The sequence below is a fragment of the Rhinopithecus roxellana genome, chromosome 10, assembly GCF_007565055.1.
Source record: "Rhinopithecus roxellana isolate Shanxi Qingling chromosome 10, ASM756505v1, whole genome shotgun sequence".
Classification (NCBI taxonomy): Eukaryota; Metazoa; Chordata; class Mammalia; order Primates; family Cercopithecidae; genus Rhinopithecus; species Rhinopithecus roxellana.
Window position 1 is genome coordinate 46,419,020 of NC_044558.1, and position 23,629 is coordinate 46,442,648.

Sequence of the window (23,629 nt, forward strand, 5' to 3'; positions counted from 1 at the left end):
CGCCGCCTTGGCCCCTCCGCCCGCGGCCGTCTTACTTACCCAGCCGGGTCTCCGCCGCGCCACCGCCGGCGGGCTCCCGCGGCCTCCTCGAGCCACAGGACACTTCCGGCTTCGCAAGCCCTGGCCGGGGGCCACGTGACCGACGGCCGGCGCGCCGGTGCGGGTGCGCGTGCGCACGCCTATGGCCCGTCCGGTAGCCACCGCAGCTGTGGCGGCGACTGCTGAGTCGGCTTCCCAGGCCACGGTAATGAGGGGGATGTCTGGAGACACACCCCGTCCACTGTTCCCCTCGCCCCCCTTTACTCTAAAGGCGAAGTGAGGAGCCCTGAGCAGCGAACACAGTAACTGGGATTCCCGCAACTGCAAATCCCGCCCCTACCCCGAGCGCCGGCCGACAGTGGGGCGGACCGACTCTGAACAAGGGATTACATCCCGATTTACAGGTGTGCAGAACGTGGGACACGTCGGGGGCAGGCACAGACGGCCGGCAGAGCCGGGAGGGATGGATTCTATGTTTTAAGGGCCCACTTTGGCTGCAGTGGAACCAGATTATCGTCTCACAGTAATTCAGACTACATTCTTTTTTTCATTTTCCCATCACCCAGAAAGACGTTAAATTCTTAATGTAATTATGTTCATTTAACTCCCTCTCGGTATTTTGGAAAATGGCCGTTTTGGAGTATCTAACTCCAAACTTAAGAATTTAAGAAGTAAAACCTAAATACTAAAATTAGGTCCTGCAATATTCGTGCAGTCAAAATCTCAAGCAGCTATTCCCAATAAGGAATAGCTTTCTGAAGGGGTCCTTTCTGCCCACGGACAGCAAAACCGGCCTTTCTTAACGTAAGGAGGGGGCAGAGAGACCGCTGCTAATCTAGGGCTAAATTTCTGAGTGGAGGGGAAGAGGAAGATGGTGTGTCCCAGAGTAGTACTACAGCAAACACGAATGAACGGGAAGTCATGAGGAGTGGCTCAGAGGCTTTTGAATGGAACAGACCTAGGGTTGCTGTCTTGGCCGCCAATTACTAACTTAAAAGCAAGTTTCTTACCTCTCTAAGCCTCAGTTTTATCAAATGCACAATGGAGATAACAAAAGTCCACTCTAATGTGTTCTTACAAAGCAAGTTACTTTATTAGCATTTTAAACAACGTATAAGTGATGGAATCATTCTAACAACACATCTATTCACTGCTTACAATTCCAACCAATTTCAGTTCTCTGATATCTAATGACAAGAGCGAAGACCTGGTAAAGTTCCTACCACCAGTAAAACCACAGCTCAAAGTTGTGGGAGTGATTAACTGAGCCAAAGGCCTTCATTCACATGTTTACCACATTAAAATACCACACAGTGTTTTCTTATAAGGTCAACCACCTGGGAACCAATTAACATTAGCATTAAGATTTAAATAAACTGTTAGGCACAGGGCTAAATCAGGCATTACAAAACCCTGTGGTTCCCTAGTCAGGTCACACAAATCCCCAAATATTTCAGCTTGTTAACAGTTTGTCCTTCCTCTCTTGAGACAATTATTTGGGTACTTGCTTTTGGTAATAAGGAAATTCACGAAGGAAGTTTCCTAACTGTGATGGTGCTCTAGGCAACTTCAGAGAAGAAGACAGAAATTATGCATGATTATATAACATGAAGAGTTTAATTTTTATTACACACTCAATTTCCATGCCCTGATTTCTCTTAGCTCTATAAACACACGTAAATCTTCTGCAGAGCTTTAAAGAGCTCCGAACGGGAAAACACCTTTCCATATATGGAACTGATAGCATAGTACAGGCCGCGCGCAGTGGTTGATGCCTGTAATCCCAACATTGTGAGGCCAGTGGGAGGATTGAGGCCAGGAGTTTGAGATCAGACTGAGTAACATAGCGAGACCCTGTCTCTACCAAAAAAAAGAAAAAAAGTAGCTGGGTGTGGTGGTGCACACCTGCAATCACAGCTAATCTAGATGCTGAGGCAGGAGGATTAGTAGAGTATGGGGCTAGAAGTTACAGTGAGCTATGATGTCACCACTGCACTCCAGCCTGGGTGACAGACTGGTCTCTATTAAAAAAAAAAAAAGTATAGTGATACACTATTAATTCCATATATGCTAATATGAGATAGCATCCATATAAACTACTATCAAGTCTTTATGTGCCAGCTACTGTAATAAGTTTTTTCAAGTTTAACTCATTGAATTCATGAGTTTTGAGGTAGCTACCATTATTTCCCCCATTTTACAAATAGGAAAACTGAGGCTGGGAGACATTATTTAACTTGCCCAAGGTTCTAAACCAGTTACTGGCAGAACTGGTATTTGAACCTACTTAATCTGATTCTAGAGCCTGTGCTATATAAACTCTTACCCACTATGCTATGCTATTCATTAGTATCTGTTTAACAATTACTACTATTACAATAGCTGTAATTATCACTTGTATAGTACAGGGGAACCTATCAAAGAAACACTCAGCTTTCACTTATCTATTTCTGAAAACATTTTTTATTAAAGTATAAGGTGCATTTCACTGATTTACTTATGTATTTTATTTTTTGAGACAGTCTCTCTCTGTCGCCCAGGCTAGAGTGCAGTGGCACGATCTCGGCTCACTGCAACCTCCACCTCCTGGGTTCAAGCAATTCTCTGCCTCAGCCTCTGAGTAGTTGGGATTACAGGTGCCCGCCACCACGCCTGGCTAATTTTTGTATTTTTAGTAGAGACGGGGTTTCACCGTGTTGGCCAGGCTGATCTTGAACTCCTGACCTTGTGATCCACCCACCTCAGCCTCCCAAAGTGCTGGGATTACAGGCGTGAGCCACCGCGCCCGGCTGATTTATTTTTATAATTGTCAGTTTAGTTAAGTACTTTTATTATATGATATAAGAAAAATGTTTGAAATGTCTTCTGGAATTAACCAGAACAAAATAAATGTGCAAAATTTAGAATAGAATTTTACAGAGTTTATAGGCCACTGAAGCCCATTCATGAAACCCATTCATGAGGCCAAAGGGCAAAACACACCCTCCCTGAAAATCTCAATTGGGCTTTTAGAATTTAAACTTAAATGTCTATACGAATTCTGCTGCTCAGTTTTGTCTCTCCTCTCAATTTTCCAGTGATACTACTGATAACTATTATTTCCTTTTGCTTTCTCAAGTAGCTATGAATAAAAATGGAGGAAGGCAGGGGTAAGTACTTCTAGTAATTAAATGTTAGCTACCATTTACAAACATAATAAACACATAGGTATACTATAAGTATACTGTATTCTAAATACATCCAATAAAAGAGTTAGAAAATAAATTGGGATTTTAAATTCTTTTTTTTTTCTGAGACAGAGTCTCACTGTCTCGCCCAGGCTGGCATGCAGTGGCAGTCTCAGCTCACTGCAACCTCTGCCTTCTGGGTTCAAGCGATTCTTCTGCCTCAGCCTCCTGAGTAGTTGGGATTACAAGCGTGCACCATCACACCTGGCTAACTGTTGTATTTTTAGTAGAGATGGGGTTTCACCACGTTGGCCAGGCTAGTCTCAAACTCCTGACCTCAAATGATCTACCTGCCTTGGCTTCCCAAAGTGCTGGGATTACAGTCGTGAGCCACCACGCCCGGCCTGGAATTTTAAATTCTATCAACAGATTCACATAGGCTTTTTCTAGTACATTAAAAAAAAAGACTCTCATATAACAGAACTAAGTTGCATGTTACCTTTGAGGAGTGAGGTTAAATGAATTAAAGCATCCACACACTCATATTTGTAAACCTTTAAATGGGGAATTAGGGAGAGATTAAGATGAGAAATAAAACTAAAGTATTTATAATAATTCCAGAAAAGACTTGGTAGATTTCACTACGTAAAATTTATTTATATATATATATAATATATAAAAAAAAGTGTAACACTGGAGCCTAAAACCATTCTCTTTTGTAGAATACATATTGGCATTGAAACAGTTTAAAGAAATGAAATGGCTATCTACAAAAAGTTAGTTTTGATTGTTGTATTCCCCCCATACTTTATGTGTCTTCACACATAAAGAAAATTTTCGAACATTTTATACTCAGCAATTTTTTAAAAAGTACACTGTTTTCCACTGCTGTGGTCTTTATAAAGGACTTGACTTAAAATTTCAAATAAAAAAGAATTAAGGTTCTAGGATAACTGTGTCTTTTAAGAGCATCTTTATACAGAACAATTTGGACCGGCATGCAGGCAACTTCTTTTGTTGTTACATACCTGTATCAGGAAAATTACACCCATTTTACAGAAAAATCCCAAAACATATACTGCAGTAAGCTCAAAACAGTGTGAAAAAGACCAGTGTGAATGGCACACAAAAATCGCTTCTTTATACACTAACTGGAATTCCTGATCATGAAGTAGGCACAGGGAAATCCAGTCCTTAGGGCTTTGCTCTCTGGAAGAACACCTGTAAATAAAGTATTAATGCAATCAATACTAATGTCAGAAGATACCACTTTCACCTGAAGAATGGCTCCAAGTTTCTGAGTGCTAGCAGTGTTCTTTTGTAACATATGATAGATATTTAGAACATTTCGCATGCCTTATATATCCATATGTAATCCAAGGTAAGAACTTTCTGTTCTGGAGAATTTGGTAAGTCTAGATATAACTTATGCTGACATCACCCAACTGGGGAAGTAGTGAAAATATGGTATTATCTCTATGCTATGGAAATCAAGTGGTCAGAAGAAAACATGCTCTTGACACCTTTTTACTGATTGGTACTATTTCAAAATTAACACTGGTAAATTAAATATTGAGGCTGGGCACAGTGGCTCACGCCTGTAATCCCAGCACTTTGGAAGGCTGAGGCAGGCGGATCATCTGAGGTCAGCAGTTTGAGATCAGCCTGACCAACACGAAGAAACCCCATCTCTACTTAAAATAGAAAAAATTAGCCTGGTGCGGTGGCGCATGCCTGTAATCCCAGCTACTCGGGAGGCTGAGGCAGGAGAATCACTTGAACCCAGGAGGTGGAGGTTGTGGTGAGCCGAGATCGTGCCATTGCACTCCAGCCTGGGCAACAACAGCGAAACTCCGTCTCAAAAATAAATAAATAAATATTGAGGAGGAAACAAGTCAAAGCTAAACACAGCAATTCTAACCCCATAAGGAATTTACTATTTATTTGATGATTCAAAAGTACCTCCAAGTCAGAATTTGAGACTACAAAGGAGTTGGCTAGAGGCTGTGCTAGGCATGGCCTAGTACTACACACTGCCATCCATAGCAGGTCAGGTGAGCATCAGACATAATTCACTGTTCTCAGTAAGGACAATGATATGGTTTGACCCTGTGTCCCCACCCAGATCTCATCTTGTAGCTCCCATAATTCCCATGTGTTGTGGGAAGGACCGGGTGGGAGATGATTGAATCATGGGGGCAGGTCTTTCCCATGCTGTTTTCCTGATAGTAAATGGGTCTCACGAGATATGATGGTTTTAAAAATGGGAGTCTCCCTGCACAAGCTCTCTTTTTGCCTGCTGCCATCCATGTAAGATGTGACTCACTCCTCCTTGCCTTCTGACATGATTGTGAGGCCTCCCCTGCCATGTGGAATTGTGAGTCCAATAAACCTATTTTGTAAATTGCCCAGTCTCAGATATGTCTATCAGCAGCGTGAAAATGGACTAATACAGACAAGAACAGTATTGATAGTGCCCTAGTACCTAGGAGATTCATTTAACAGATAATCTACTGACTATGTGCAGGGAAAAGAATGATCACTATATAGGCAAAAGAAAACCTTACAAGGAGACCGTGCTTAAGGCAAACATAGAAAAATGGGTACAGTTCATACAGAAGTTGGGCTGCTATTAAGGCAGGATTTTTGAAGAACTACAAGAACAGTAAAGACCATTTCTGCAAGAAAAAACAGAAAGGTAGTCTCAGGTCAGAATACGAAAAAAAAAATTAAGTACCAAACTGAGAAACATGAATTTGTTTAGGAAGATTATGAGGAAGGCGAATAAATATCAAAGGACTATTTGAAGAGTCAAACACATCAGCCTGGCTAGAACAAGAGAAGAAACATCAGAATAAGATAACATCAGCCTACACCAGAGCAGCAGAGACAGAAGAGAGGATGAGGAAAGAATCTGCAAGATCTGAGGATCAATCAGATGTGAAGGGAGGAGTGAGCACAAAAGAATGAAATTCATTTTTTCCAACTAGAATAATAATGCTAACACTGATAGTTATGATCACTAAGATAATGTCATCACTGAAGAGAAGTTGGGCCCAGAAGGAAGATTTTTTACAAAAGCTATGCAGATGAATAACCACATCTGGAGCATAAGCCTTCTACAGGGTACCTAGATCTACTGTTACAGACACCTCTAATAGTGAGGATTGAGTCCTTAAATTCAGTTTGACTTATGGTTATTCAACAGGGGTTACTCGCATAGGCACTTTGCTTTTTTATGGGAGGATGGCAAAGGGGAGGGTTCCCAATGATTAAAAAAAAAAAAAAAAAAAAAAAAAAGCCCTCAATATTCTTCCACACAAACTCTCTGATATGTTTAAGCTGACAAACTACAACTAAGAAAAAACTGACAAGGGAAAATGTTAGAAACACAGTCAAAGGATGACACACTTATAAAAGGAGGCTTGATGGCCCAAATCTGAGGATTCTCGTTTTTGTCTGTTTTACAGTTCAAATGTTTCAAAATAGGATATAAGCAAGTATCTCATTCTTCTGTTTTTATATTTTTAGCCCCTTCTTTTCAACTTAATGTAGACAACTGTTCCTGAACATTTCTTATTCTCCTAATCCCTCTAGTTTCTATTTAATTACATCATGAAACTATAAAACTGGCATTTTCTCACCAATATAATCAAAGGTGTACACATTCAGTGTGCTTACCTAACTTATGATCTTTTGCAACAGCTTACTTAAAAGGGACTTCACATAAACATCTATAATTGCAGATATGTATTCTCTCTTGACTCTCAAACATTACCTAATTGTATGAAGATACGTGAGCTTCGCAAATACCTACCTTTAAGTAATTTTTAAAAACTTTAGCATCAGGCTGCTGAAGCGCTTGACAAAACTCCTGGGGGGTGGGGGAAAGAGGGAGAAAGAACAAATGTATTTGTATTAAATCCATCGTAATTCATATCCACAGGTTTTTTTTTTTTTTTTTTTGATTTTTTTTAAGAGATGGTCTTGCTCTGTCATCTAGGCTGGAGTACAGCGGTGTGATCATAGCTCACTGTAGCCTCCAACTCCTAGGCTCAAAGGACACTCGCACCTCAGCCTCCCAAGAAGCTGGAATTACAGGTATAAGTCACTGTGCCTGGCTCTTTTTTAAAAAAAGCTGTAGTTAAAAACACTTAAAACTTATCACGTTAACCACTTTTATATGTACAGTACAGTAGCATTAACTACATGCACACTGTTGTACAACAGGTTTCTAGAACTTTTACATCTTGCAAAACAAGCTTGCTTTCTGCCTCTTAACTGAAGAACTCCCCATTTTCCCCTGCTCCAGCCCCTGGCAACCACCACTTTCTGCTTTGGTGAGTCTACTTTAGATATCTCAAACAAATGGAATCATACAGCATTGTCTTTTAATAACTGCCTTATTTCATTTAGCATAATGTCCTCTAGGTTCATCCACATTATAGCATATGACAGGATTATTTTATGAATCAGGCTTAATAGTCTATTGTATGTATATACCATATTGTTTATCCATTTATCTGTCAAAGGAATTTAAGGTTGCTTCAAATTCATAGTATTTAATTTATCAAGATCAATTCAAACAGTATCTCACCACAAGAGGTTTGTAGCATTTTCAAATGTTAGTACTTGTCAAACAGGCTGATTTCACTTTTGAGAACACAGCTCTCCTAGACAAGGTGGACTCATGCCTGATAAGAGTGAGTGGGACAAAAACTACATTGCTATGGCTGCTCACATCTAGTAAGAGGGATAAACAGAGCTAGACCAAAAGAAAAAGAGAATAGGGAATATTCTGCAAAATGTGTTGTCAGACATAAGGCATATTAAAAAGGGAAAACTGAGGTTCCTTATCTTTCATAATGAATTACTAAATAGAAAAATAATTTTGCTTCATTTAGCAATCTGGAAGAAGATTAGCTGTAAACTGAATGGTCTAGTTCTACTTTTGGTGAGCACTAAGATCACAATAATAATTAATATTTTCATTAAAATACTAGTTTACTTACGTAACAAATGATAACCAAGAAAGTCATTAATATCTCTAAAGTTAAAGGTGGTATATTGTTAAGTAAGAGATCACAAATTCATTAAAAATGAGTTAAATTCATCTTTTAAACTCACGTGAGATCTACTTTATTTTTGAAAAAACAGCATTATAAAAGCCTCAAAAAAACACCATTGAGGCTGGGCGCAGTGGTTCATGCCTGTAATCCCACCACTTTGGGAGGATGAAGTGGCTGGATCACTTGAGGTCTGGAGTTCAAGACCAGTCTGGCCAACATGGTGGAACCCCATCTCTGCCAAAAATACAAAAATTAGCCAGGTGTGGTGGCACACACCTGTAGTCCCAGCTACTTGGGAGGTTTAGGTGGGAGAACTGCTTGAACCTGGGAGGCAGAGGTTGCGGTGAGCTGAGATCGCACCACTGCACACCAGCCTGGGCGACAGTGAGGACCCTGTCTCAAAATAAAAACAAAAAAACACCATTGAAAGACAGCTGTGTCATGGACTGAAGACTTAATATTGTTAAAATGTCCTCACTACCCAAAGCAATCTGCTGAGGAGAAGTGGTGTCTGCTGTTCTCTTACCCCTCTTTGGTGTCTGACTGCCACCACCTGTGAAGGGGCCCTTCCCCTTCTGCAGTACCCAGACCAGGGTGATGTAGTAGTGTTCAGGGAGTTGGTGAAGGTCACAACAGTGAATTATAACACACCTGGGGAGCTGGGTGAGGGTACCAGGAAATTTGTATTTTTCAACATACCTCAGATCAAAAAAAAAAAAAAAAAACCCTTGGATGGGGCACGGTGGCTCACACCTGTAATCCCAGCACTTTGGGAAGCCGAGGTGGGTGGATCATGAGGTCAGGAATTCGAGACCAGCCTGGCCAACATGGTGAAACCCTTTCTCTACTAAAAATACAAAAATTAGCTGGGTGTGGTGGCGGGCGCCTGTAATCCCAGCTACTCGGGAGGTTGAGGCAGGAGAATCACTTGAACCCGGGAGGCGGAGGCTGCAGTGAGCCGAGATCGTGCTACTGCACTCCAGCCTGGGTGACAGAGCAAGACTACAGCAAGACCCCATCTCAAACAAACAAACAAACAAACAAAAAACCCTTGGATGCAGATCATGATGTTTGAGAACACAATACCATCACCCTTCCTACAATTCTATTTATATTATGAAGAGCAGGTCCTGGTGGATATAGAGATCAAGATGAATAAGGAGATCATGGAACACATCAAAAAAATCATGGGCAAGAATGAGGACACAAGAAAGGAGAGCAGGAGAAAAAGCAGTTCTCTCACCCATCTCATTTTGGCCTTCAAAGTAGTTCTTATGGGAATCTACCTGTGAAGTGAAAGGGCAGGCATCCTACCCGGGCCTAGTGGCATTACCCAAGGAGAAGACAGGGAAGTACAAAGCAACACTGAAAGCCAGTGCCTAGCAGTAAGATCCAAGGCCACTACGGGCTAGGGTAATTGATAAGGGGTTACCTTGGTCACAGAAAAGCCCGTGGTTCTGGATAGGTGCGATGGCTCATGCCTGTAATCCCAGCACTTTGGGAGGCCGAGGCCGGTGGATCACTTGAGGTCAGGAGTTCAAGACCAGCTTAGCCAACATGCTGACCCCCCCCATCTCTACTAAAAATATAAAAATTAGTCAGGCGTGGTGGTGGGCGCCTGTAATCCTAACTACTTGGGAGGCTGAGGCTGGAGAATTGCTTGAACCTGGGAGGCAGAAGTTACAGTGAGCAGAGATAATGCCATTGCACTCCAGTCTCAGCGACAAAGCAAGACTGTCTCAAAAAAGAGAAAGAAAAAGATGACGACTCTGGAAATGTCTTTGCAATAAAAGGGCCCTCTTCCCCACCTTTACACGTTATGTAAAACGACACAGGGGAAAGAGTATATAAAACTGAGCTGCTAAATGAATATCGCTATTCCATCAGGTCAACAAAATGCTTCTTAATGGCCAGGCAAGGTGGTCACATTAAAATCCCAAGACTTTAGAAGGCCAAGGTGGGAAGATCACTGAGGTCAGGAGTTCGAGACCAGCCTGGTCTCAACTAAAACTTTTTTCTCTACTAAAAAAAAAGCAAAAACAAAATTTAGTCCGGCATGGTGGTGCCTGCCTGTAATCCCAGCTACTCAGGAAGCTGAGCCACGAGAATCACTTGAACCTGGGAAGCGGAGGTTGCATGCAATGAGCCAAGATCATGCCACTGCACTCCAGCCTGGGCACTAAAACAAGACTCCATCTCAAAAAAATAAAAATAAAATTAAAAATTTTTAAAAAGCTTCTTAATCATTCCAAAAACAAAAAACAAAGCAACGTACAGATTCAAGGCAATCCGTATAAAAGTTCCAAGAGCATATTTTATAGAAATAGAAAAAAAACTAGAATTTACATAAAATCACAAAAGGCCCTGAATAGTCAAAACAATCCAGAGAAAGAGCAAAGCTGGATGTACCACACTTCCAGATTTCACAATATATTTTAATATTACAGTATGAAAACAGTATGGTAACAGCAAAAGACAGACATATATCCTAGCTACTTGGGAGGCAGAGGCAGAGGCAGAAGGATTCTTTGAGTCCAGGAGTTTGTCGTCGCTGTGAGCTATGATGGTGCCATCACATTTGAGTCTGGACAACAGAGTGAGACCCTGTCTCTTTTAAGACAGACATATAAACCAATGGAACAAAATAGAATTTGAAAATCAACCCTGCATATAGTCAGCTGATCTTCAACAAGGGTACTAAGAATACACAATGGGGAAACAATAATCTATTCAACAAATGGCGCTGGTAAAGCTGGATATCTATGTGCAAAAGAAAACGAGACCCTTATCTAACACCATACACAAAACTCAACTCAAAATATATTAAAGACTTTATATAAAGTCTCCAAACTGCAAAAGTAGAAGAAAACATAGAAGAGCTTCAAGATGCTGGTCTTGGAAATAATTTCATTGATATCATGAAAAGCTACATTAGTGGGGCTACATCAAACTAAGAAGCTTCTGCACCATAAAGTAAGCAATCAACACAGCAAAAAGGCAACCTCTGGAATAGCTCGAGAATGGGAGAAGATATTTGCAAACCATTTATCTGATAAGGGGTTAATTTCTAAAATATAAAAAACTCCTTTAATTCAATAGCAAAAAACTTAATAACTTGATTAGAAAATGGGCTAAAGACTTGAATAGACTTCTCCAAATACAAATGGCTAACAGGTATATGAAAAGATGTTCAAACATCACTAATCATCAGGGAAATGCAAATCAAAACCACAATGAGGTATCACCTCACACCTATTAGAATGGCTATTATAAAAAAACAAAAGACAACAAACATTGGTGAGGATGTGGTAAAATTGGAACCCTGCTACACAACTGACGGAAATGCAAAATGGTATACAGTCACTATAGAAAATAGTAAGAGGTTTCTTCAGAAAATTAAAAATAGAACTACCATATAATCCAGCAATCCCACTTCTGGGTATTTATCTACAAGAATTGGAATCAGCATCTCAAAGACATATTTGCACTCCCATGTTAACTGTAGCACTTAAAATAGCCAAGATGTGAAAATATCCCAAATGAATCTATCAGTGGATTAATGCATAAAGAAAATGTGATATATACATACAATGGCATGTTATTCAGTCTTTAAAAATTGGGAAATCCTGACATGTAATAACATGGATGAATCTAGAACACATTGTGTGAAACAGCCAGTCACAAAAAGAGAAATAACTGTATGATTCCACTTATATTCGGTATCTAAAGTAGTGAAATTCACAGAATCAGAGAGTAGAATGGTAGTTGCCAGGAGATGGGGGCTGTGGGAAATGGGAATTGCTTATCAACGGGTATAAAGTCTTAAGTTATGCAAGATGAATATGTTCTAGAGATCCACCTATATTTTACAGGTACATCACTGTCCCTATAATTAACAATACTGTGTTGTGCATGTAAAAATCGTTGATGGTATATTTCTCATATAAGTGTTCTTACAATAAAAACACTATTGATGAAGAAACAGATTTTGCAATCTACATAAGAGATTGTAATTCTAGTTTTAATCAAAAGTTTGATACTTCATTAACTCCATGTACTACTGGACAAGAAATCTGGAAAATTATATGCCAAGAAACAATATTATACAAATGACTTCTTAAAAGTATAAGGTAACTTTTCAGACACTTTTCTTAAAATACAGTTTCAGATTTACAGATTAAGCCTTGATAAACTTGGTGTACACACAATGAACTACCTGGCACAAAGCTTCAGAACTCTGCTGTGGTCCCCTTCAGCAGTCTGGAAAAGCCTATTAGGCTCCTTTAGAATGTTTTTTTAAAAAAATGCATGACACATAATACATGGGATTACGACAGAAGCCAATTATACTGAACAATGGTTATCAAATTAAAGTATGGTAGAACAGTAAGGACTTATTAACTTGTTATATAACAAGTTGTAGTGATATTAGTAACTCATAATTTCAAAATGGTGATAAGCATGAACAGTATTTTCAGATACTGGCAACAACTTATGTGATATGAAAATATTTGTGATTTCTGCTGGCGACAATGTCACAGGCAATACTGCTACTACTGTGATTGCTCGCCTACACAATGGTAAGAAACAGCTCTTACCTGAATTATTTCTGGAGCTACTTGCAAGGAGGGCAGGTATTCTTGTTGAAGATACTGAACACATTCTGGGCCCTGAAGATTAAAAGATACAACTGTTTTCTTGCTTGACATTAATAAGCTTAAAAAGAATTGGAACAATACATGTACACTTTAAAGGCAACATAATATTGTGCTTAAGAACACAGACTCCAGAGCCAGACTGCCTTGGTTTGAAGCCTGGCTCTGGCAACTTTTTCTTTTTTTTCTTTCTTTTTTTTTTTTATTATACTTTAAGTTCTGGGGTCCATGTGCAGAACGTGCAGTTTCGTTACATAGGTATACATGTGCCCTGGTGGTTTGCTGCACTTGGACAAGTTACTTAACCTCTCTGAGCCTTGGTTTCTCCATCTGAAAAATAAGGTTCTTGGCCAGGTGCAGAGGCTCACGCCTGTAATCCCAGCACTTTGGGAGGACGATGTGGGTGGATCACTTGAGGTCAGGAGTTCCAGACCAGTGTGGCCAACATGGTGAAACCCTGTTTCTACCAAAGATAGAAAAAAATTAGCCGGGCATCATGGTACATGCCTGTAATCCCAGCTACTCAGGAGGCTGAGACAGGAGAATCACTTAAACCCGGCAGGCACAGGCTGCAGTGAGCCGAGATTATGCCACTGTACTCCAGCCTGGGCAACTGAGCGACACTGTCTCAAAAAAAAAAAAAAAAAAAAAATTCAATGTATCTCTCCTTGATGGACTCTTCCTTGCACTAATACCTGGAATTCCTGTTTAATATTAGTGCTCCTGAATCAAAGGATTTATGTTTCCTCCTTCGCCTTGGATCTAGGTCACAGTTTAATGACCCATCAGAGGAAACCTGTCTTTAACTGAGAGGCAGTAACCCTGCACTGTTTCCCAGATCCCTCCTACTTTCCTTCTCATCTTTTTCTTACGTCTACCCTGTCTGTGTACCATTGCTTCCTATTCAATGTTCATCACTTTGTAACCTCACTGTTATCACTTTTTAAAAGTGTAGTTTTGCTTGTTTTGAATCAGGGAAAGTAAACTTATACCTCAAGTCAGTCAAAACAATGAGAAAAATAGAACAATGAAGCAAAACATTTTTTTCTTTTTGATTTTGAAGCAAACACTTTAAATATAATATTGTTTGACTCAATTCTGTATGTTTAACACTTCTATGGATAAAACAAATACTTCTGAACTAGAAATACCATCCTTACTGTTTCCTTTCATCCCTCATCCACATCCACCTTGACTGTCTAGCATCCAAACAATGCCATCCAATCTCCTCTCTTGAGACTGTCTTCCCTTGTCTTTCATAATGCTCCTACCTCTGGTTCTGCTTTTTCATTTTGTTTTGTTTTTGTTTTTTGAGACAGTCTCACTCTGTTGCCCAGGCTGGAGTGCAGTGCCATGATCTCAGCTCGCTGCAACCTCACCTCCTGGGTTCAAGCAATTCTTGTGCTTCAGCTTGCCAAGTAGTTGGGATTACAGGCATGCAACACCACACCTGGCTATCTGGTTCTACCTTTCTGTTGACTCTTGCTTGAGCCAAAGTTCTTTCTGTTCTGGTCTTAGAAAGTCTCAGTCATTCCTATGGCTTTACTTTGACTGACTTACACTGAGGACTCCAAAATCAGTATTTAATTCTAACTGCTTCAGACCCAATGTTCTGAACACTTTCCCTCCTAAATTACAAACCGACTGCCTACTGACTTCCCAACTTTACGCATGTAACACAAGGCTTTTGTCTATCTAGTCTCATCTTATTTTTTAGCTATCACTTCTGCCTCCATACTTTAGCTAAACAGAATTAAGTCCATAACTTCCCACCAAATCCACCATGCAACATCTAATCTGTCTTTGTACACCTACTTAACTTTGCCCAGAATGCCAGCTCCCTATTAGTTCCATCAATCTACATTTAAGGGCCATCAAAAATATCACCTCTTTCCTATAGCTTGCTTAGATTGCCCCCTCAGGAAAATTTGCCCATTCAGCTTTAGTTCCACAATATTTTATATATCTCCACTAAAGTACTACTTAAACCACTAGAGTTTTTTATGTGTTGGTCTCCCTTGATTCTGAGCTCCCGAATATCGGGAGATGCTTTATTTATCTTTATACAGTTCCCCTGCTGTCCCTAAACACACAGCTACCCCACCCATTTGCACACCTACTTGCAGGTAGCAAGTATAGAGGAAATGCGGCTGAAGTGAAAACACTTCAAGTCTCTATTAGAATCAAAAAATCAAGTTCAAATGAGTGCACAGCTGAATGGAGACCACTGAGCAAAAGCTCATGTTCTTTTTAGGGAGTGAGGGCAACTACTGCTTTTTAGCTGGCTGTAGCTATGTGGCAATACCAGTCCTGTGCTGGCATTCTATGGCTTTGAGAGAGGCTGGAGGAAGGAATTTTTCGTTAAAAAAATATATTGAGATTTTTAAATGTTGGCAACCAATTCCAGCTATTTTTTTTTTTTTTTTTTTTTTTGAGATGGAGTCTCGCTCTGTCGCCCAGGCTGGACTGCAGTGGCCAGATCTCAGCTCACTGAAAGCTCCGCCTCCCGGGTTTACACCATTCTCCTGCCTCAGCCTCCCGAGTAGCTGGGACTACAGGCGCCCACCACCTCGCCTGGCTAGTTTTTTGTATTTTTTAGTAGAGACAGGGTTTCACCGTGTTAGCCAGGATGCTCTCGATCTCCTGACCTCGTGATCCACCTGTCTCGGCCTCCCAAAGTGCTGGGATTACAGGCTTGAGCCACCGTGCCCAGCCAATTCCAGCTATTTACAAATACCCAGAATCAGCTGGGCATGGTGTAATACCAGCACTTTGGGAAGCCAAGGCAGGAGGAATGTTTGAGTCCAGGAGTTCAAGACCAGCCTAGGCACAATGGTGAGACCTGGTCTATACAAAAACCGCAAAAATTAGCCAGGTGTGGTGGCATGCACCTGTACTCCCAGCTATTCAGGAGGCTGAGGTAGGAAGAGTATTTGAGCCTGAGAGGCTGGGTCTGCAGTGAGCTGAGATCATGCCACTGTACTCCAGCCTGGGTAACACAGGGAGAACCTATCACAAAAAATAAAGTAAAATATATATTAAAGAAATAAGCAAGGCTGGGCACAGTGGCTCACGCCTGTAATCTCAGCACTTTGGGATGCCATGGTGGGCAGATCAACTTGAGGTCAGGAGTTCAATACCAGCCTGGCCAACATGGTGAAACCCCATCTCTACAAAAAATATAAAAATTAGCCGGGTGTGGTGGCATGCACCTGTGTGGTCCCAGCTACTCTGGAGACTGAGATGGGAGGATCGGTTGAGCCTCCAGGAGGTGGAGGTTACAGTGACCCCAGATTGCACATTGCATTCCAACCTGAGTGACAGAGGAGAGCCTGTCTCAAAAAATAAATAAATAAAAAATAAGCCGGGCGCAGTGGCTCACGCCTGTAATCCCAGCACTTTGGGAGGCCAAGGCAGGCGGATCACTTGAGGTCAGGAGTTCAAGACCACTCTGGCCAAGACGGTGAAACGCTGTTTCTACTAACAATATAAAAATTAGCCGGCCATGGTGGCGGGTGCCTGTAATCCCAGCTACTCGGGAGGCTGAGGCAGGAGAATTGCTTGAATCTGGGAGGCAGAGGTCACAGTGAGCCGAGATCATGCCACTGCACTCCAGCTTGTACTCAGTCTCAAAAAGACAAATACAAACAAAAATAAAGTAAAAAATCTGGTAGTGAGGAAGCCTACAAGATCACGAAAATTGAATCTTGAAATTCTGGCTAAGATTTTTCACATCCTTAGTCAAACCAAAACATGTTACCCAAGACATGAAGGACAATAAATGGATACTACTACTTTCATTCATCCTCTTTCCCCACATCCAAAAAAGTGAAAACGAAAGTTAAATTTTACACAAGATACATCTTTCAAGAACAAGATAATAATATCACACATGAGATGAAAATGAAGGGGCATGGACTACAAAGCTTACCCGTTTGAGATGAATTGTTTTCAGTGTCACTGCACACTCAGATAAAGCCTGTGAAAAACAAGTTTAAGAATTTCTATATACTCAATTCTTGTTTTAGTGATCCAGCTCTTCTCTTTACTATCCTGGCCACTGCCAGGGAAATTCAAATAAATATTTCCAGAGAAATATTTAACTCCGGAGAAGGGATAGAGGAAGGAAAGGTAACAGGCAGGTGGACTAAGTGGGTTGAAGTAAAAAAAGGAAAAAAAACAGAAAAATACAAACTGTTGTTTTAATGCAGTACATTACAATTATGAAATCTAGCTTTTACCAGGTTGTGGGAAAGTGAGAAAGTGGAAATTGACATTAAGTATTCTGAAGATGAGATTTGGGGAAACTATCATACAAGGAGGATCAAGTTGCCATTTCATGCTCTTAATGATTAGGGAAAACCACTGGGTGCAAGTTTTAGAATTAAAGTAGTAGTAGGAAACTAATACTGAAACTTGAAAGAATGTTTGTATCAAATGTCCTTTCATGGTCCTAGAAAAAGTCAGGTGTTAAAGTTGAAGGAGCAGAATTTGTAAAATTCAGCAGTAGCATTGGGATTCAAAAAGAATTCATAAAAACTCCAGAAGGTATCATAAATCTAAAAAACTGAACCCTGATCTGAAATCACTAAATTAAAAAAAAATTCAATGAAACATAATATAATCAACCTGGCATTAAAGAAGAAATTGGGAATATATGAGAGCTACACAAGGTAAACAAAGATTCCTAGGTGCTTACCAATACTGTTTGTGCATCTGCCAGGTCAAAGGTTTGTTTTAAAGGTGCTAGGAAACATGCGGGGACAATGTGCTTATAAACAAAATCAGCAAATCCCACTGGTCCATCTTTACCTCCTGTCAAGAGAATTCAAATTTTCATCTTATATATAAAAGTAAGTCAATTAATTCATCACCAGGGAAAACCAACTCCCAGTTTCTCTCTCTGTTAGGGCTACATTCCATTTCATCTCTAAGAGTTTTATGAAAGAGTTTGGGAAATGAAGGTTAAGAAATAAAATCATCTTACCCCAGAGTTCTACCAACTTTGAAAGGATGATAAAACATGTTTTCTGTGCAATTGGATCTGGATATTCAACTGCTCCTTGAATAACAGTAACCAACACTCTTTCCACATTCTCTGCACCTGAGGAGAAAAACTTGTTTAAGTAATTTCCAAAATTAACTAGGAAAGCAACCTGAAGTTCTCTTTTCATATACTAATGTATATGAAAAATCATTTACAGGTGGAATGGGAAAAATGAAGGGGGGGAAAAAAGCATTTACAGAGTTGCCAAAATCCCTTGATTTTTATTAACTGGGCACCTAAAGTTTAAACATTAAAGACTGAAAAATCAGCTGGGCATGGTGGCTCCTGTCTATAATTCCAGCATTTTGCGAGGCTGAGAAAGATTGCTTGAGCCCAGGAGTTTGACACCAGCCTGGGCAACATGGTGAGATCCCATCTCTACAAAAAATAAGCCCAGCACTGTGGCAAGTGCCAACAGTCCTGGCTACGCAGGAGGTAGAAATGGGAGGATAGCCCAGGAGGTGGAGGTTGCAGTGAGTCATGATCACACCACTGCACTCCAGCCTGGGCAACAGAGTGAGACCCTATCTCACAAATACAATTAAATTAAAAAAATAAAACACCGAAAAATAGTTTGCCTCTGGTATCTTGTTCCCTGAATTTCCTCCATTTATTTTATATTTCAAAATGGCAAATTTGCCATAAAGACTCAACTGTCGGGTCAATTCTGTAAGTAGCCATGTTATTTATATTGCTAAAGAACCAAATTTAAAAATATTGCATAAAGAAAAAGGGAACAGAATACAAATTAATTTTAGGTGCTTTACATAAAAGTGATCGATTCCCACCCTGAAAACAATAAACTGTCTTCCCATGGGACAACAAACTTCAAAATTTCTGTATTTACTTCAGTTTGCTCTTGGTCATACAGATGTACAACACTGACACAGACTTAAGCAGACTAATTAGACATGGCATGCGTCCCCACCTTGATTTGCTATAACTTCGCTCATCCCACTGCCTGTGACTGTTTGCAGGAAAGCAAAGTAACTCCTCCGCAACATCTGCTTCTCTAAAGCAGCAGACTGGTCATTTTCTTCTGCTGGCCGGAGCAGCACTTCAAAAATTGCATGAAGCAGGGGCATGAACATCTGTTGTAAAAATGGGGATACCTGTATCTGAAGATAAACAATCATTACTTCAGAAATTAGTAACAATACTAATATACAACTTAAAAAAATTATTTTACATAAAGCCTTTCTTTTCTATTTAGGATGCATACGTACATAATTCAGTTAGCAAATATCAATTTTAAGATAAAATCTATATAACATAAACATTACTAGGCCAGACGCAGTGGCTCACAGCTGTAATCCCAGCACTTTGAGAGGCTAAGGCATGTGAATCACCTAAGGTCAGGAGTTCAAGGCCAGTCTGCCCAACGTGGTGAAACCCCATCTGTACTAAAAATACAAAAATTAGCTGGGTGTAGTGGCGAGCGCCTGTAATCCCAGTCCCAGCTACTCAGGAGGCTGACACGGGAATTGCTTGAACCTGAGAGGTGGAGGTTGCAGTGAGTCAACATCGGACCACTGTACTCCAGCCTAGGTAACAGAGCAAGACTCCATTTCGGGGGGGGGGAACCTTAAAAAATATTACTAAAAGACCCAAGATCATTCAATTTAAACCCTTTCCTACAGATTAAGATTTAGGTTAAAATAATAGACATTTCACAATAAAATATTGCCATGGAATATTTTCAAAATTAAATTCTCAAAAACTGAATTGTTTTGCTAAACTACAAATCAGTTTATATGATTAAACTCTTAGGGGTTTTTTTTTTGAACAAAGGTAAAAAACATCGTTTAATAACATGTTCTCAATGCTTGCTTACAAATGAACTCTTGAGTTTTATGAACTCTTGGGCAAAATTCCTTAACTTCTCCATGCCTCAGTTTCCTCAACTATAATATATAATCCCTATCTTCTAGGGTTGGTATGAAAATCAAATGAGTAAATGTACAAAAAGTGCTTAGAACAGATTTTTGAACATAGAAAGTACTATGTAAGTGGCCAGGCGTGGTGGCTTATGCCTGTAATCCTAGCACTTATGGAGGCCGAGGCAGGAGGATCACTTGAGCTCAGGAGTTCGAGATTAGCCTGGCCAACGTGGGGAAATGCTGTCTCTACTAAAAGTACAAAATATTAGCCTGGTGTGGTGCATGCACCTATAGTTCCAGCTACTCAGGAGGCTGAGGCACAAGAATCGCTTGAACCTGGGAGGTAGAGGTTGCAGTGAGTCGTGACTGCGCCACTGCACTCCAGCCTATGCGGCAGAGCGAGACTATCTCCATAAAAAGAAAAAAGAACAAAAGAAGTACTATGTAAGTATTAACCACTTTTATTAGCCAGTTTAAATGTCCTATAGAAAACTGACTAATACATTGAATTACTTTTAACCCTTGCTTGGGTACCCAAATTATGGTGCTTCTTATTTCTTTAGACATTTAGTACTCAGTGTACTCTTTTTATATGCTCTTCTAAAACAGCCAACTAGTTGTTTTCTTTCGCTACACAAAGCATACAGGGTCTGTTTATATTCAGACATCTATTAAGCATGACCTATGTATCAGGCAGTGTGCCAAACAGCACAGATGATAAAAATTCATATGATCCATGATGCTCTCAAGTAATTCATTTAAAAAAAAAAAAGAAAGAAACCCAAGGGCAAATCCAAAACATGTCTGAAGATAAGTACATCTGATCTTCAAGAGATTTTCAGAGCTCTGAAGGTTTGCGGTACCTTGAATTTGGCCGTAATCTGGTTGATAAGAGGAATGAACTCCTGGAGATCTTTTGCTTCACAATCTTTGAGCATATGTTCTGAAGCAGATGGGATGAATGGAAGGACTTCTTCCTCCAGGCAAATAATCATTCGATGAAGGAAAGTACGGACTCCACTTCTGAGAATATCCTTTTGCAAGGGACAACTGAGGGCTGGCAAGAATGTCTGTAAACAGTCCAGATAAACTTCGGAACAGCCACATTGTTTCACAGTCTGCTTGTTGCTGAAAGCTTTACTGGTTCGACTATGTAAGCAAAAATCAGGCAATCAGATGTAACTTTATTCTTTGAAAGCGTTATGGAGTATTCAAAAGCAACGCACAACAAATTACAAAATTAACAAAACTAAATAAGCAGACCTTTATTTTCCACATCACAATTACTTCTATCTTTAGCTAATATGGCTATTTGTAAACTACTGCTTCCGATTATCTTTCCAGAACAAAAGCTCAAATTAATTTAAATGAATGACACGGAGTTAATATAATCCTTCTAATGTGAGTCTACCTAAATGTTTTATTAAAATCCTATTGACTGGGCTGGCTATTGTGGCTCATGCTTCTAATCCCAGCACTTTGGGAGGCTGAGGCAGGCAAATCACTTGAGACCAGGAATTCAAGACCAGTCTGGACAACATGGTGAAAACCCGTCTTTACTAAAAATAGAAAAATTAGCTGGGTGTGGTGGCACACGCCTGTAATCCCAGCTACTTGGAAGCTGAGGCACAAGAATCACTTGAGCCTGGGAGGCAGAGGTTGCAGTGAGCTGAGATTACAACACTGCACTCCAGCCTGAGTGACAAAGCGAGACTGTCTCCCCCAAAAAAAAGAAAAAGAAAAAGAAAGAGAAAAATCCTATTGACAAAGTGGACAGAAAAGAGAAAACAAATCCACTTATTATGACTAGGCTGTACTAGGTAATCTGCAAACTACTCATTTAAATTTAGAAAACCATCTTCAAAATTATTTATACAACTTTCTAATATCTAGCTCTTGTTCTTAAGTATATTATAGAACAATTTAACTTCTAATTAGCAATTTTTACAACTTTCATGCCATTGTTTATTGTTTGTCAACAAAAAGTATGGGTAGAGGGGGAAAAAATAGCTGCGTGGGTGGTCTTCAGGACACAATACAACTAAAGAGAAACCTTAGGCTCTTCTCTTCAAGGTAACCAAGATTAACCAAAGACATCCCGTCCCAATGTATCTTTAGTATATTAACTCTTTAGCTGATCCCCTTAAACACACAACCCATTTATACCAAAGAAGTCAGAGGGGTTAAAGATTTACAGCTGTCAAGGCAAAAATGCAAATGGTATGTAATCTATCCCCTTCTTCAACTGAATCTAACTGACTGGATTTGGAGGACAAAGATTTAGACAATTATGTGGACTATCCAACTGTGGAAACACAAATGTGTGTGCCCACCAAACAAGTGGTTCTGTCTGTGTAGACACATGCACTTCACAATTTTAACTGTGATCACACTTACCTTGCAAATCCAACAGCATGGTTGAGACAGTCTGCTAGAGAGGCTTGCCTTTCTTCATCTTGTGCCAGCATCAACTTTTCTAACAGAATTTTAAACTTCTCCATTAGTGGAGTCAACAGATTCCTCATTAAGGCTTGTTTCCTTTCTGCTGGGTATTCACTATTAACAATCAGCACTCCAGCTGTCTCATAAATAAAAAGTTGATCATCGCTGCTCAGTAAGGACTGGTGGCCATTCTCCTAGAATGAAATTTAGTCTTACTAAAAGTTTTTATTTTTTGAGTTCCTCTCATTTAATGAGAAAACGTGCATTAGGAACAGGAAATGTAATCTATCATACTAACTCATGTATCAAATACTTATAAAGACAAATTTTCTCCCAGGACCACAGAATGAAAAGAAAACTAAATTGGAGGTCAACAGATCATGGTTCTAATTCCAGCCCTGACAAGACTCTACAAATGATCATGTAAGATAATTGTTAAAGTTAGCTTTCTAACTTGTTTTCTTTTGTAAAGATCTTATTCATAAGATTGTTATGAGGCTAGGTTGCATGTGGTGGCTCATGTCTGTAATCCTAGCACTTTGAGAGGCCGAGGCAGGCAGATCACTTGAGGTCAGGAGTTCATGACCAGCCTGGCCAACATGGTGAAACACTGTCCCTACTAAAAATACAAAAAATTAGCTGGGTGTGGTGGCACACCTGTAGTCCCAGCTACTTGGGAGGCTGAGGCAGGAGAATTGCTTCAACCTGAGAGGTGGAGGCTGTAATAAGCCAAGACCATGCCACTGCACTCCAGCCTGGGCGACAGCCAAGACTCTGTCTCAAAAAAAAAAAAAAAAAAAAAAAAAAAGTTCTAGAGGGCTACCTAACACTTCTTTTAAATAATTAAGTAATAAATACATAGTAAAGAATTATTTTGCATGTGTCTGTGAGGCTGTTTCCAGAAAAGATTAGTTTGTCCAAGTAGACCAGGTGGGGAAGACCTGCCCTCAGTGTTGGCGGGTACCATCCAATTGACCAGGGGCGCTGAGAGAACAAATACATAAGGCGAATTGGTCTCTCTCTGAAAGCTGGACAGACTTTTCTTCTGCTGCCTTGAACATCAGAGATTTGACTCCGCAAAAGTGCATTACACACAGCATTAACTGTGTGTGTAAACACTGTGCATGTACACAAGAAAGGTCCTTTCTGTACATCTGCATCTGTGAAACATAAAATTTCTTGTGATCTCAGTTCTTTGGGTGACTGCATATGTTGTAGTGACCCATTGCCATTTTTTATCAATTTCCTCAAGACTTAGGTTGTCTGTCATGGTTATTTCAGATAAGTGCAGTTATAAAACTGAGTGGCACACAATTACTAACCATAGTGA

The 23,629-nt window shown here is 40.1% G+C and overlaps 2 protein-coding genes across 5 annotated transcripts in view; both read right to left on the minus strand.

The window, feature by feature from the left end:
- Positions 1-162, minus strand: part of TBK1 (TANK binding kinase 1) — a 53,060-nt gene extending 52,898 nt beyond the window's left edge. For 2 of the 3 annotated variants that reach the window (XM_010386917.2, XM_010386918.2), the window contains exon 1: positions 40-162. The gene's annotated coding sequence lies outside the window, so the exon portion shown is untranslated. The remainder of the gene's footprint in view (positions 1-39) is intronic. The other variant, XM_030939396.1, reaches the window with a different exon arrangement.
- A 3,672-nt stretch (positions 163-3,834) lies between these two features.
- The window catches only part of XPOT (exportin for tRNA), a 43,818-nt gene continuing 24,023 nt past the window's right edge, over positions 3,835-23,629 (minus strand). The window contains exons 17-25 of one of the 2 annotated variants that reach the window (XM_010386920.2): positions 22,255-22,493; positions 20,721-21,006; positions 18,906-19,095; positions 17,918-18,034; positions 17,630-17,745; positions 16,862-16,909; positions 12,874-12,945; positions 7,024-7,080; positions 3,835-4,427 (exon numbers count right to left, since the gene is read on the minus strand). In XM_010386920.2, coding sequence (XP_010385222.2) covers positions 4,401-4,427; positions 7,024-7,080; positions 12,874-12,945; positions 16,862-16,909; positions 17,630-17,745; positions 17,918-18,034; positions 18,906-19,095; positions 20,721-21,006; positions 22,255-22,493 — 1,152 coding nt within the window. In that variant the 3' untranslated portion in view covers positions 3,835-4,400. The remainder of the gene's footprint in view (positions 4,428-7,023; positions 7,081-12,873; positions 12,946-16,861; positions 16,910-17,629; positions 17,746-17,917; positions 18,035-18,905; positions 19,096-20,720; positions 21,007-22,254; positions 22,494-23,629) is intronic. The other variant, XM_010386919.2, reaches the window with a different exon arrangement.